The 14,778-nt window shown below is 31.9% G+C and overlaps 1 protein-coding gene across 1 annotated transcript in view; it reads left to right on the plus strand.

The window, feature by feature from the left end:
- Positions 1-3,594: 3,594 nt before the first annotated feature.
- The window catches only part of LOC148626265 (uncharacterized), a 35,510-nt gene continuing 24,326 nt past the window's right edge, over positions 3,595-14,778 (plus strand). The window contains exons 1-3 of the mRNA XM_088571090.1: positions 3,595-3,735; positions 12,408-12,567; positions 14,279-14,329. Coding sequence (XP_088427216.1) covers positions 3,694-3,735; positions 12,408-12,567; positions 14,279-14,329 — 253 coding nt within the window. The 5' untranslated portion in view covers positions 3,595-3,693. The remainder of the gene's footprint in view (positions 3,736-12,407; positions 12,568-14,278; positions 14,330-14,778) is intronic.

The following is a 14,778-nucleotide window of genomic DNA, read 5'->3' on the forward strand; positions in this document are numbered from 1 at the left end:
AATTATTCTTCCAGTCTACATCCAGTATGTCTTCAGTATACCTCAGTGTACCTGCAGTATGTCTGTAGTATACATCCAACTGTACCTGCAGTATGTCTGTAGTATACCTCCAGTGTACCTGCAGTATGCCTGCAGTATGTCTATAGTATACCTCCAGTGTACCTGCACTATGTAGTATACATCCAACTGTACCTGCAGTATGTCTGCAGTATACCTCCAATGTAAGTGCACCTGATCCATGCTCCCAGTTTTTAGTGGGTTGCTCATTTACTTTTGTTTTGTTTTGTTTTTGTTTTTGTTTTTTGTTTTTTTTGCTCATGTTATTTTGGTTATTTCATGTTGTCTATTTTCCTTGTCTAATGGCTATCCTTGGAATATATCCTTTTGATTATCATTCAATCTTGATTACCCTTTGACATAGGTGGATCCAGGGGAAGGGGGGGCATGGTTGATAATATAGGAAATCACAGGAGCAGGTCCTTCCTTAGATCAGTTGTAATTTCTGCATCAGCCACTGTTTTAAAAAAAATGAAGTATAAAAAACACAGGTACTGGAAGCACACATGAAGACACAAGGACAAACTCAGTGAGAAGCCCCATTTTCTTCTATTTGGTTTGAACATTATTGAGTCCTGCATTTTTTCTTGAAGAAATCTAAATGCAGGAGAAATACGAGGCATTATGTGATACTTCCCGAAAAGTTGTGTGTCCATTTGCCTGGCTTCAAATGATTTCCAGATTATAGCTTGAGAATGGATCAATGAATTTCTTTGAAACTGTTTAGTACCTTAAAATACTGGTTAAGTTCAATTTTCAGCCAAATCCAAAATGTTTTCGAGTTTTGATACGCCCGTCTGAGACGTATTATGGTATACCGTCGTCCACACTTCGGACAATAACTCAAAAACACTGTCACCAACTTTTATGAAACTTCGGTGAATTCTTCATATCTATTGAAATAAGATCCCTTTTGATTTTTATCAATTTCAGATTTTTCGTTCCCGTGTTATGCATTTTTATACTTAGAAGAAGGTGGATTTTCAAGTTTTCGCATAATAACTTAACTCAAAAATCGCTTTCACTAACTTTTCTGAAACTTTGGTGAATTGTTCATGTCTATTGAAGTAAGCTTCCTTCCGATTTGTATAAATGTTAAATTTTACGTTTCCGTGTCATGAAGTTTTACTCTTCAAAAAAAAAGGCGGAAACGGCCAAGAAATTTATTCGTTAAAAAATCATCGACCATAACTTATGATAGTGCCAATTTTTTTGTGCATTTTATATTTACTTTTTTGGCAGGTGTGGGTGTTTGGGGAGGGAATTTGACATGGCTCACAGTATTTCTAGTTATATAAATTCATTAAAAGCATGAGAAGTTAAAAGGGCAACAGGCATATCATGCGCTTAAAGCGCAGCTCTTTATTGAGCATTCTGCCATCTCCACTTTTTTCACCATTATGTGGCATAGTTTCACTTAAGATATCAATGATGCCCAATTTTTACCTGGTATAATAGGCACGGTTACAATAAAAGTGTATACTAATTTTAATATGAAGCAAAAATTTGTCAAATGGTATGGTGCTGTGGTCTTCTGACATTTTTATGATGTCTGGTCACAATAAAAATACATTTTTTAATGAAATTATACCACCAAAGGAAGGGTGGGCTTGCATTTGAACCTTTTTTTGGTGTTTAAGGCCAGAAATAAGCTTTTTCTTTATTTTGGACAATAAATTGACTATATAAGTAAATGGAATTCTGAAATTGTTTCACAAGGTGTCATATCAGAAAAGGAATGCTGCATTAGATGTATTTTGGGTTTGTGACTTGAACTGCTTAGGAATAAGGAATCAGAAACTAGCATTACTGTCAAGTCTGGAAACTTCATCCACTAGCTATCTATAATAAATAGCACTTGACTTATTTTAAGAACGGGTCCTGTAGAGAGTCAATATAATCCCTTGACTAGGGTTAATTAGATATTGTATGACAATGTATTTATTCTTAAAGCGTTTATAGGAACACTTCGTCAGTATAGGAATCACCTTGTTCGTCAGCCTGTACGTTAGTCTGTCTATGTACCATTTCAAACGCAATACCTCCTTTTTGAGTAGGGCAATGTCAATTATTTGTTGAGTAGGTATGTTAGGCCAAGTATGCGGTAGTAGACATAGCAATTCGAGCACAAGTTCACTGTTGCAGAATACGATTTGTAGTTTGTAGTTAAAGTGTGTGTTCTTAGTAGAGGAATGGCACGTTACAAGTGTCGCCGGCTTTTAGAAAGTCGAAGGGAAGTCCTGGTACAACCTATCATTATATATATGAAGATACTTAATAAAGGAGACCCAAATTAGTAAACAATAAAACTGACATTACATCCGTAGACCCTTGAAAAATTATCGGACGCCTTTCACTAACATAAAATAAGTCTTATTGAATGGAAGTAATTAAGATATGTTTAGCATGGTACAAATCTAACCGGCACGAAACTACTCTCATCTGTCATTTCTTACAAACATATAAATGGCACACTTTTCCCCGCAGGTGAAAAATTCATTCTGACACATCGGACTGTCTTCCTGTTCTGTGCATGTAACTTATCAAGTACTTGTATACAAGACGTCAAACTGTTTTTACGTTTGTTTTACTGGTGTATAATCTATGGATTTCTTGATATATTTATTCACGTGGGAAATGAAATATTAGTGTTTTGCGGATTTTAAAATATTTTGACCATTCATGCAAATAAAAGGTGTGAATATTTACAGTTGAGGTAAGAGAAGTTACATGTTAAATGCATTATTTAAAACTCATATAAGGCAAAAAAAGTAGGCATGTCTCGTTTTATAAATGTTGACCTCTTCTTGTCGTCTACATCAAATTGTATAAGAATGCAGCTAATTAACCCATGACAGTCAACGTTTTATTATACAGACTGTGAATTTTGCCTTTAGATCGAGACAGTGAGTGTATATTAGACCCTGTAGTATAAAATCCTCGATCAAAGGAAAATATTAAAAAAAAAAAACAAGTTTTTTTTAACTTGAAGATCGGAACAATTTTAGGTTTTGAGGTTGACAAGCAAATTACTCATTACTTAAACACCGTCTGAAACTCACAAATATGAAAATATTAATATGAATTGTGGCAGAGTCCTTTAATTACTGGTCTATGACTGTGGAATGGAATAAGTGTAATATTAGTACATTTGTATTACAGTTGTATTATCAATAAATAGTCTCAGTCTGGAGAAACTGACAAGATGAAACTCGCATGAATCATATGTACTCAGGATCACCCTGCTTTGGTAGTTTATCGTAAGTCTTGCACAAAAGATATTCGTTTCAATGCCTCAAAACATATCTGGTTTTTTTTTTGTAACTCTAACAAGCGTCGGTTTGTATCTTTGTGTTAGCTATTCACTACGATTGTAATGTCGCATCACAAAAATCCTTTTCAGTATCAGAGCACGCAAAAACATAGTCAGATTATCACCTATATTCCCATTCTGAAAAAGGGGGAAAAAAGACATCATTGATCGAGCACGCCCTTTCTTTCCGTGACATTTGTGTCAGTACCAGTTCCGATATCGATTCAGCTCCTTATCCTGCAGTATCAACATCCGCTCGTGAAGGAGTGTTTCGTCTGTTAAATTAAAATGTCATTTTCATTCATTGTTGTGTGGCATAAAGGATGTATAAAGTGTATCCAAACTCAATTGATGATGATAATTTGGTAAGACTTTACACACACTGAACCTAACTCAAGTGCAACCATAAATTATGTTTGGTTTAACCTGAAACATGGTCACAGCCACAGGCACAGGTGGAATACATTCAAAAGCTACCATTTGTGTCATACGACTCATAGGATGAACAATTCTTGAATTTGAAATTCACCACATTATTTTTCAAAGCATGTTGATTTTAATGTTTTCTATAGATACCTGCTTCCATCTGTGGTGTGAATCCAGAATCTAATATAGAATTAGATGTATTTGCATGTCATTAATCTCTTTTTGGATTCAGTGTCTGGAGCTATTATCTGATTTGGCCGCCTACTGAATCCCTTATCAACGCAGCAAATTTCATTCTGGAAAATTGGAAAATTTTACCTCACCTCAGAACAGAACATTTTACATCACATTCTTCACTAGGCACACTCAAACAAGGTAGGGGCTCAATTCTATATTCAGTGGGCGGCCAAATCAGAAAGTAGCTCCGGACACTGAATTCCAGAAGGGATTAACATGTCATTTGCACAATATAAGCCCACATGATAAAGATCTATGTTTGAAGCTGTCAAAATACTGTGTAATCACCTTTGGGATTAAATATTGTGATTTTTTGCATGATAGTAATTTAGTTTCGTGTTCAGATCTTAGACAAATCCTTTTGATTAGGATATGTAATCCATTTTACACTTCAAGGAGGCAGGTACAACCATCTAACTGTTCCAAAAATTACATCATTGCCAGTGCAATGTAGTCCCATAAGCACAATGTTAGTTGGATTAAGACCCAGGTCAAACTGATATTGATACATCTTGTTGTTGGTTTGACATGTCCTACTTTTATTTGTAATGTTATTTTTACAGTTCTGCCACTTCAAATCTTTTAAATTCATGCATTATGAATTGAAATGATTTAAAATGTACATGTATCTCATCATGAAGTGAAAACTTGATGAGGGAAATATCTGTAATATAAATTAATTTAAAAAATACACATTCATACCGGTATAAGTAAATACTGTGGCTGCCATTAAGTGACAAGTAAATTTAAACTTCATCTTGGTTTTAAGTCCAGGAGCAGATCCAGGATTTCAGGTTGTGTGTGTGAGGGTGGGTGAGGAGATTAATAAAATTACATTTAAGCCAAGTAAAGCAAGGAAAAAAATTTAGGGGAAAATCTAATTGTAAGGGGTGTAGGCTGTGTCTACCCCTATGAATCTGCATTCTCAAATTAGAAAAAATATCTTTAGTTATATATTTAGGTGTTATTGTAGGACAAAAGTCTTACTTAGACAACAACATTAAAAGTTTTATTGAATTTTTATGCTCTCTATAAACATATATGTACATTTGTAACTGGAGAATGAATATTGTAAATATATCAAGAGACAAAAGCCCCACCGAGATGCAAAAATTTCAGCTCAAGGCCACCCATACATTGTACATTTTGTTATTGACAATTTTGTAAGGAAACAATAATTAGAAAAAAGAATGGGGTATTCTTTATTCAGGGACATGGACTAGAGCAAGAAAATAGACCAAAATTCATCAATAACTAAGTAAATGAAAGAATACACACAAACCTATAGAAAAAAATTGCGTCCTGAATTTAACTATTAGTTCAATTATGGACCAGGTGTACCTGATACCGTAATTGGTACCGTAAACATAATGTGTTTTTCTAGAAACACACTCTGTGTTGCTCACATGCAGAATTAAAACAATAGAGGGAAACTATAATGACTTTGAGCAATCCTGTTCTTGCATGTACAAACTGTATGGTGGAGATGGCCACACCTTTATATTCAAAGTCCATCTCATAACTGTTCTTATGAATTCAATATATTTTTGTTACACTTTGAATTGCCTCTTCATGGTGAAAAGTCTATTCTAACTCAGTTTCTGCATGTACATGTACCTTAATTATGTAACATTGTTAATTTTGATCAGGCTGTTATTCAAACTTAGATTCCTCTTTAAAGCAAAAGGTACATGTATAATAAATCCTCACTTGTACATATTATACACAAGAATTCCCTGCGTGGCAATATTTACCAAGCTTTTGTATTGTTCAGATTTTATTGTTATTTTAGTTCTGTAGATATTGAATATCTGATATTTATACACTCAACCTATTTGCTATTATTATCATGGTGCTTATGAATATAAATGTAGTTCTTAGATTCCATTTCTTTACATTTTTGACTATCTAACACTCATGAACAGTGTAATGTCTCTGTCATTACTCTGAATACTTTAAAAGGGTTTTCTTTGCATTCATATTTCAGGTTTAATCAGAATTTTCATATTGTATAGAATTTAGTTGGTTCTGTCTAGGGTGTATTTTTATCTGGAAGATATTGTTTTGACCCAATTTAAAGATTTTTAGTTTCGGTACATGTATCAATATGATACATTTACAAGTTACACTACATTTTACATTTACTGGTAATCACTTCTGTTTAATTCTTTGAAATGAATTTTTAGTTCATTAGTTTATTTTCATGTTAAATTTCCTAATTATCAAACTTTTCTTTGTTAATCTCCTTGAAAATTATAACATAGTTACCCAGTCATAGGAACTTGGCAAGGATAATTTAAATAAAAAGTTGGCGATAAAGTACAGATGTATAATGATGTAAGTGCTTCAATGTTGAGGGCCAGGCCAGATGTTTAGGAAAGTCATCACCATTTTACAGATTAATTGATACATATCTTTATCTGAGGATATTGAAAACACATTAATTCAACACAGGAAGTGAGAAATGGACATGATCAATTTATTTGTGGTTTTGTATCATTTAGTTGGAGGATTTCTTGATTTAACATTGTGCACTTAATCTTCAAGATATCACATGGTAAGATTTTTATATATTCATTCTCAAATTGTCTTTCTTTTTTGAAATAAAAAGTAAGATATTGATCTTTTTTTTCTTTTTGGTACTTTATCAAGGTGCTAATCATTGGAATCATTTTATGCTTTGTTAGAATTTTCATTATGTTTTGTTCTCATATGTTTGAATCTTGTAGAATTTTATATTATGACAAATACTTTACCAACCATACATGTATTAATTATTAATAGATTTCATAAAGCTGAATGCCTATGTTGTATGAAAATATCTAAAATTGAGTTATAATAGCTTTTCTAAAGGTATTTGGGTCAACTTTTTTTCATCATGAATGAGCTGCTGAGGGAAATTAACATTTCAAAATAAGTCCTATAATTTTCAGTCTGATAAATCAATATGTATATGTTGTATAGACTATATGATAGGTTACCATTAAAAAGACTAGCTGGTCATTCTGTAACGTCAGAAAGGTTTATGAAATATCGACATAAGCATGGAAAGATCTTATTGAAGTTTAGCACTCATATCTATCAGATTAGATCTGTTTATGATAAAATTTGATTTGAGATATTACAAGTGGGAAATACCAAAAAAATCATTCATAGTTGTACATCCTCAAAGTTGAAGATTAGAAAGATCTTAGACTTCTTTTTAGTTTCTATCAGTATGGTAAGTTTTTATGGATAAAGTTCACAGATAACATGGATAATTGATTATTTATAAATATTTGATTTTTGCTTCATCTTTTTGTCAAAACAAGTATGAATGATATGTACATGTATATTTGGTATAATTTCGTAAGATGACTATAACATTGAGTGTCCAGGCCTGCAACAGGAGTTGGAAAGAAAATAGGGCATTTAAATGCTCTAATGAAACTCCCCCTGCTTGATGGTATTTTAGTAAATTTTGGTACTTAGTGTTTTCCTCAGTTAAACTTTATTTTTGATTGTGGTCCTGGATGATAGACCCTTATATTTTCTGTAGACAGCAGGGGTAAATATGCAGGTAGTATAGTCTCAAGCCTTTGGATTTTATTACCAGCAAGACAGAGCAATCCATGAGAGATATAGGCAGGCTAGTACATACATGTATAATATAGATGTGATGCAGGATATTAGAAAAAAATACCAAAGTTTCAGTAATGGGACAGTTTTAATACCCAGTACATCGAAATATGAGTACATGGCCTGAACATGAAAACAGGAAACAAAGGCATTCAATCTACAATGTAGTGAACCAAATAAAATGGATTACATATAAAAACTGATGATAAGGAAAACAAGATGTACATTTTGTACATGTAACACAAAATGTGTAAACACCACAAAAAACTGGGAGTGACATCAAGTGATCTCAAAGGATAAGTATGTCGTGCTCTGCCAGCGGTACCCATCATATTGCAAGTGTGTATAATCCTGTTAAGCTTTCAAGATGCAAAAGACAAAAAACAATAATTCAAAGAAAAATATCACCAGTCCGCTTCAAAATGCAAGACTCACCAAGAGTTTCAAGTGGAAAAAGAATTGGGCTGGCCCTAGTTAAGTTTAATGAAGATATCCAATTAGCCTAGAGAATTGGCTGCAGTTTATAAGGGACCAATACTTGAGGGACCTTTAGAGATCGATATCTTACACTGCCTGATAAAAGAAGGAATGTTTAGTGGGAATAACTTTCAAGCTGAAAACTATAAGAGACATACAAAAACAAAGCATAGACAGTTAGTCATTGATGGAATTATTTGCTATCAATCTTTCTGAGATAACTGATCAATGTCAGTTCTGTAATGAAGTGATTTAAACTACTTTCTTGATTACCCAAAGATGGTCTACATGTATGTCCATTACTAGTTATTAGAATTGTCTTATTTTGTTGCATTTGGTTAAATATAAAATTTTTCAGTTTTTTTTTTTTGTCTTTTAGAATTAAGATGCACTAGTACTTCAGATAAAAATCATGCAAGATGTGATTCATGGTTGGAAAACCTACATATCTTTATTTTTGATATTTTGATCAAAATGTTTTACTAAATAGAAAGTGTCATGAAGCTTTCCTTATAACCCTTGTTCTTAGAAGTTCAAAATTATATAGAACTCCAAGTTAAGGGAGATAACTTATTAAATGATACTTAAATACAATAGAAACTATTTGATTATCTCATTAAAGCAGACAGATTGGAGTGAATGATAAATACATTTTATCATGTAGGAGGGTTCGCCAATCTCATTAGTGATGTCATATTTACTAATTTGCATATCATTAAGTGTCAAATTGGTTGGCAAATAAACAACTAAATAAACAATTGACAATTTCATGATTAGAATCCCAATTTTCAAAACTTTATAACTGTTATTTTATATCCAATTTTGGTTCTGTAAAATGTTTCATTTAGATAAAATAATTCATATTGTGTATGTGAATTTACAATCTTTTACTTGAAAAAATAAATTTGTAGTGATATTTATATGTAAACCTCTATTTTTGTATAAAATTATAATTAAAATCTTATGTACATATAGTCTAATTACTGAATATTTATTTAAAAATTCCATGGATAAAAAGAATTTTATTTGCAATGTTTGGAACTAAAAGAATTGTTCCATTATCTATAAAAATGAAAAAGTTTTAAAGATTTAAAGTTGATACCCTATGCCACTCAATGGATTTTTTGCCAACCAAAATTAAATCACAGGTAAGTGATGACATCATGAAGAACTCTCCTATAGACCTATAAAGTAAAATACAAAGACTGCTACTTAATTATTGGCAAAAGTTAATAATGGGACAATTCAGACACATCAAATTCAAGTATTGTGAAACCTGTCTAAACCGAACCCTGAATTAACTGAATACCTGCTTAAACCAGGCAAGTTTTGTGTCAGTTTTAATGTATTTTGAACTTGGATAAACCGTACACCAGTCCAAATCGACCGAATTCTACAGTTTGCAAGGGGTTCTGTTTAGAAAGGCTTTACTGTACATGGTCTGAACTTGAAAACAGACAACAAAGATGACCTACATACACATTGTAGTGAACAGAATAAAATACAATTACATAAAAACTGATGAAAACTAGAATACATTTATTGAAAAGAAACTTTTGAGCTAATGACAATATTTCATTTCCTTGTTTACTGTTGCACTTGCTATTTGACAAGTTAACTTGAAATGTTTTTGTTTTTTTTTTTATTTATTTTAAAGCAGAAAATGATAGAGCATTGGATGTTAAGGTCACTCTTGAAAAATGTTGGTTTGCTGTTTTACCACTCATAACTTTGTTTGTGGATACATGTAGGTTTATAGGTGATTTATCTTTCTTGCAAATAAACAATCCAAAAGGACCTAATTTTAAGAAGAATATGCCTGAAATAAGAATTTTTTTTCTTGGCAATGAAGAAAGAAATTTGAAGTAGGCACTGGTAGGTTTACTGTGAATGAGTAGATGTAAACAGCAAACAAATAATTTCTTAAGGATGGCCCAAGTACTGTGCTTTGTGAATTAAATAAATGCATTGTAACTTTTTATTCTTTACTCAAGATGTTGTGTCATATGGCTTTCTTCAGTTTCTTTCATTGGTTTTTAGACTTTAGTTTTCTAATTTGTTGTATAACAAAGGCAGTGCATCGTGAGTACTCATAATTGGTTTGACAGGATAAGTCAATTAGATTTAGATGTTTTTAATACTGACACATGCCACCTATTAATTTAAATCTATTTAACCTGAAGAAAATCAAGGGTTTTGTTCTTAAAAAACAGTACTTTATCAAATTGTTTTCAACCTGCAGATAATGAGTTGATTATTGAAGCTGCTGTAAACATGGCACGATTTGCATTAAAGTGGTTGATATGTGTGTGTATCGAAGGGCTTGATAATTAAAGTGAAATCTTCTTTCTTTTTAAAAGTTCTTCTTTAAACTTTTTAACCTATAAGCAAAACTTTTTTAATGGCATGATTCATTTTAAAAATATTACTCCTGTACCTTTCATTTTCTGAATGTTGTAATTTGAATAACTGATTGTCAATTTGAAATCAATTAATTAAAGAAGGTTTCCAAAGTTCAGTTGACTCATGTTTGTAAGTGCAAATTATATTGAACTGAGTTCCTTTAATGTTCTGCAGTCTACAGCATGATATACTGGTACATACTACATGTTATATTAGAAAATCTTTGTCAAATTACATAGAATGTCTTGGAATATAAAAAGTCATGTAGTAGATTTTATAGCAATAGAGTGCTTTGTTCTTGAAACAAAATTGAATAAGCCATATTTAGAATGGAAAGTTTTAGTGTTTCTATCAATAAAAATATCATGTTGAATTCCTAAACCAACCACTCTATTGTCAATCCATAAAGAATGGTGATTTCAACCTCAATGTTGTAATAATCTAGCACTTGTACATGTATTATCATATATGTGTTCTTGTTAAATTTATGTATGCTATAAGAAGATAAGAAATCTAACCATGGACCATTTATCCCAGTTGTTTTTAAGTTGCTTGTATTGTTAGCGACTTCTTGCACTCATAATTTCAGAATTGAACATTCGTATATATGATTTCCATAATTATATATTACTACACCACCTTATGCTGCTGATTAGTGTTGTAGAACCGTCAATTCTAGCTTCATATGAGATCAAAATGTACTTCTTAAATACCATACGTGTACATGTGTTCTACATGTGTTTTTTACTTGTTTTAGAGCGGGAAGTTTACATTAAAAGATGAAATGATCGGTTAGCATTGAACTTTCTGTAATATAGCTGAGAAAAACCTAGTTTCCAAATTGTTTTGATTTAGAAATATTCGGGTCATCATGGTTACGAGTCACCTGATTTTACATAGAGCATATCGCACTACTGATCTTAGCCGATCGACAGACTGTTGCGTTACACAACAGAGTTCAAAGTTCAAAAGTAAAGTCGCTACATACAAAACATTACAACACAATCTCTAATAAGCTTTTAAAACATTCTAAAATGTCAAGTATATTTTCGAAAAAGGAATACATTTATTTTGCTGGTAATGTATGATATGTCAAAAGTAAAGTCACTACATACAAAACATTACAACACAATCTCTAATGAGTTTTTAAAACATTCTAAAATGTCAAGTATATTTTCGAAAAAGTAATACATTTATTTTGCTGTAATGTATGATATGTCAAAAGATGTGAAATGGAAAAGAACATGAATGTATTTTATCAATCAACCTAAAATCTTCAAGTTTGGGCTCACTAAAATTTGTGATATTTTGAAATCTGAAACAAGTCCAAACATATATCTACGCCGGGGTTTTTGGTGAAAATGAGAAAATCACTGATTGATTGGAGAGCATTTAATGCTGTTGGATGTTAAAAGCAAGCCAAGATCAGCGGCATAGAATATTTGATGATTTCAGTCTTTGATTTTGTTTTTTTTATGGTAGTTGCAAGTTTAACCTCATTTAATGACTATTTTATGGTACAATCAATTTGTCATTGAAATTGTGCAATTATATCAAATCAAGAGCAATCGGTTTAGTACACAGTCAAAAGTGCTATGCATTACAATCATAAAAATGCAACTTATGATTATAATATGATTAGCATATGTTTCAGTTAACATACAAGATATGATGTCAATATTTACATATGATGATCATATGATTATCATAAGTGTCATGTTTGACTCTGTATAAGGACTCCCTACCTTACATATAGTCAGTTTTCCATTAGTCAACTTACATATAGTCAGTTTCCATTAGTCAACTTACATAAAGTCAGTTTTCTGTCAGAGTGGTTTGATTATATATGTATATTAATGTTGTGCTATGTTTACAGGTGATGAGTTCAGATTTTTGTGATGGGTACATATGTGGTGAGTTGTTAGGTCCTCCTCCCATCCCACCTGTCGATCTGTTACCAAGGATAGAATGTCATGACATCATCTCTGAATGTAATGCTGTATCTAGTCTCAAAGGTGCTTACTCCAACTACTCAGGTAAAGTTATAACTTTGATGTTGAACAATTGATTCAGATATTATTCTTTACATTGTATATATTTGTATATTGTATATGTAATGTTTATATATAGTTAAGTGTGATACATTCATTTCATATGTGCATTTTAAAGTGTCTGTGTAGTTCATATCTTAAATTGATTTTAGCTTATCTTATTATTTAAATTATGATATTGTCATGCAAAAATATATTAGTTTTTGAATTTTGTTTAGTATTTTTGATTGTTTTTGTTTTAAAATATTTTTGAATATACTGAAATGACCACATATACTCTTAAGTTTATTATGAATGTTCTTGGCTTTTGGGCATGAAAATAGATGTTCTGTGAAAGTTTTTTCTACACAAGTGATAAAATTTATGTGTTTTTATACAACCACAAAAAATTTGTGGTCCTATAATGGTATGGTGCTGTCATTGTACATGTCATTGTCTGACTTCCCTTCTCATCTACCCCAGACATTACATTTTCCGAGCAACTCAACAAGTGTTTCTACAGAAGCAGAGGACATTTACCCTACCAGTACATCTTGTCTATGCTCCTAGTTTTTAATTGTGTCCAATTGCTCAATTACCTTTTTCTTTGTGCAGGTAATTTTGGCTGTTTCATATTCTTTGTTATGTGTGTCTATTTTCCCTGTCTAGTCTTTATTCTTGGAATATATTCTTTAGATTATGGCTTGAATCTTGGTTCCCTTGATTGCTCTTGCCCATAGAAACTTGGATTTTAATCAATAACTTAGGTATGAATTAGTTGTTTGATCTTTATAAAACTTTATAACACGGTTCCAAACCATAAAGGGAAGGTGGTTACCTTCATAGAGTTTAATTATATATCTTCATAAAAGCATGTGGAAATGTATGATATTGTTCCACAATATTCTATACCTCAAAGGTCAGCCCTGGATTTAATTTTTAGGGTTAAGACTTAAACTGTTTAGAAATGAGTGGCCAGAAACAAGCATTGTCCTGTTCTCCAGACAATAACTTGACTATTTATGATTGGATCTCTTTAGAATTGTAGCCATATGAAGTTTGGGATAAATTTTAGTGGTTATGACTTGAACCAATCAGGAATTAGTAGCCAAAAAGGGGCCAGAAACAACTTTTTCCTTATTTCCTGACAATGACTTGAGTAAAAGTTAATGAAAGTATTAAATTGTACTACAAGGTGCCAAACCACAGAGGAAACTTGGGTTAATTAAAAGCCAATTCACAAAGGGACCAGAAAACAAGCATGTTTCCAAAGTTTTGGTTATACTTGAGTAAAAGGAAAATGATCTCTTTGAAATTGTACCAGAAAGTGTCACATCACCAAGAAAGATTTAGGATTTAGGGGCCAAAAAGGGACCACTTTGATTCTGATCAAATTTTTATCCTGTTTCAAATTTCTAAATGCTATTAGAATTTAAAGCTGTGTCAAGTTTAAATGATGTGTTCATACTGTTCCTTAGTGTTAAGGTTTGACCTCTGGGGTTGTATCAAGCTGTATCCTGTGAAGCATTTTATTAACGTACAGTTGAAAAATTCTTCTGTACAACTGAAACCTTTCTGACTACAAAAAACTGAGTTCATCATTTAACATAAGAAGAAACTAAAAGTTAATCTTCAGTAGATGTAGTAGTTCTTTCACAGCACATGTATTGAAAAGTCATTGAAATAGATTATGGCATTTGTAAAATCTTGTTTACAGACCCCTGTCTTTTTCCATCAACAATAAGTACTTCAGCTGCCACATCGCCAGGTAGGTGGTTATCTCCCTTTGTTAAGCACCAGTACACAGCTGTAAAGGTATACACATATACACTGTATATTATCATAGTAATTAGACATATGCCTACAATACATATACCTCCAGTTATTATTACTGTACTCATTTCCAAATACATGGTCATCAGTAATTAGCAAAATGTGTTGGTCAATGACCAGCATTTTTAACCGTTTCCGGAGCCTTGATGTCCACGTGTATTTGGTATTAAAGAGTCCAACATCTTACAAAGATATCTTTAACACAAAATTTTCAAATTTTCTATCTTACACATTAAATAATACGAGTACTATTCTCTTTAGTGATACATGATCCTTGTATCTTATTAAAGGAACAAAAGTGTAAGGTGCTGTAATTCTTTTATTATGCTTTATTAAAAACTGAGTATTTTTGTCTCTCCTCTCATGTGAAGTTAAGAAAAATCT

This window comes from Perna viridis, chromosome 2, assembly GCF_037379345.1.
Source record: "Perna viridis isolate PV_CMFRI_1.1 ecotype Kerala chromosome 2, ASM3737934v1, whole genome shotgun sequence".
NCBI lineage: Eukaryota > Metazoa > Mollusca > Bivalvia > Mytilida > Mytilidae > Perna > Perna viridis.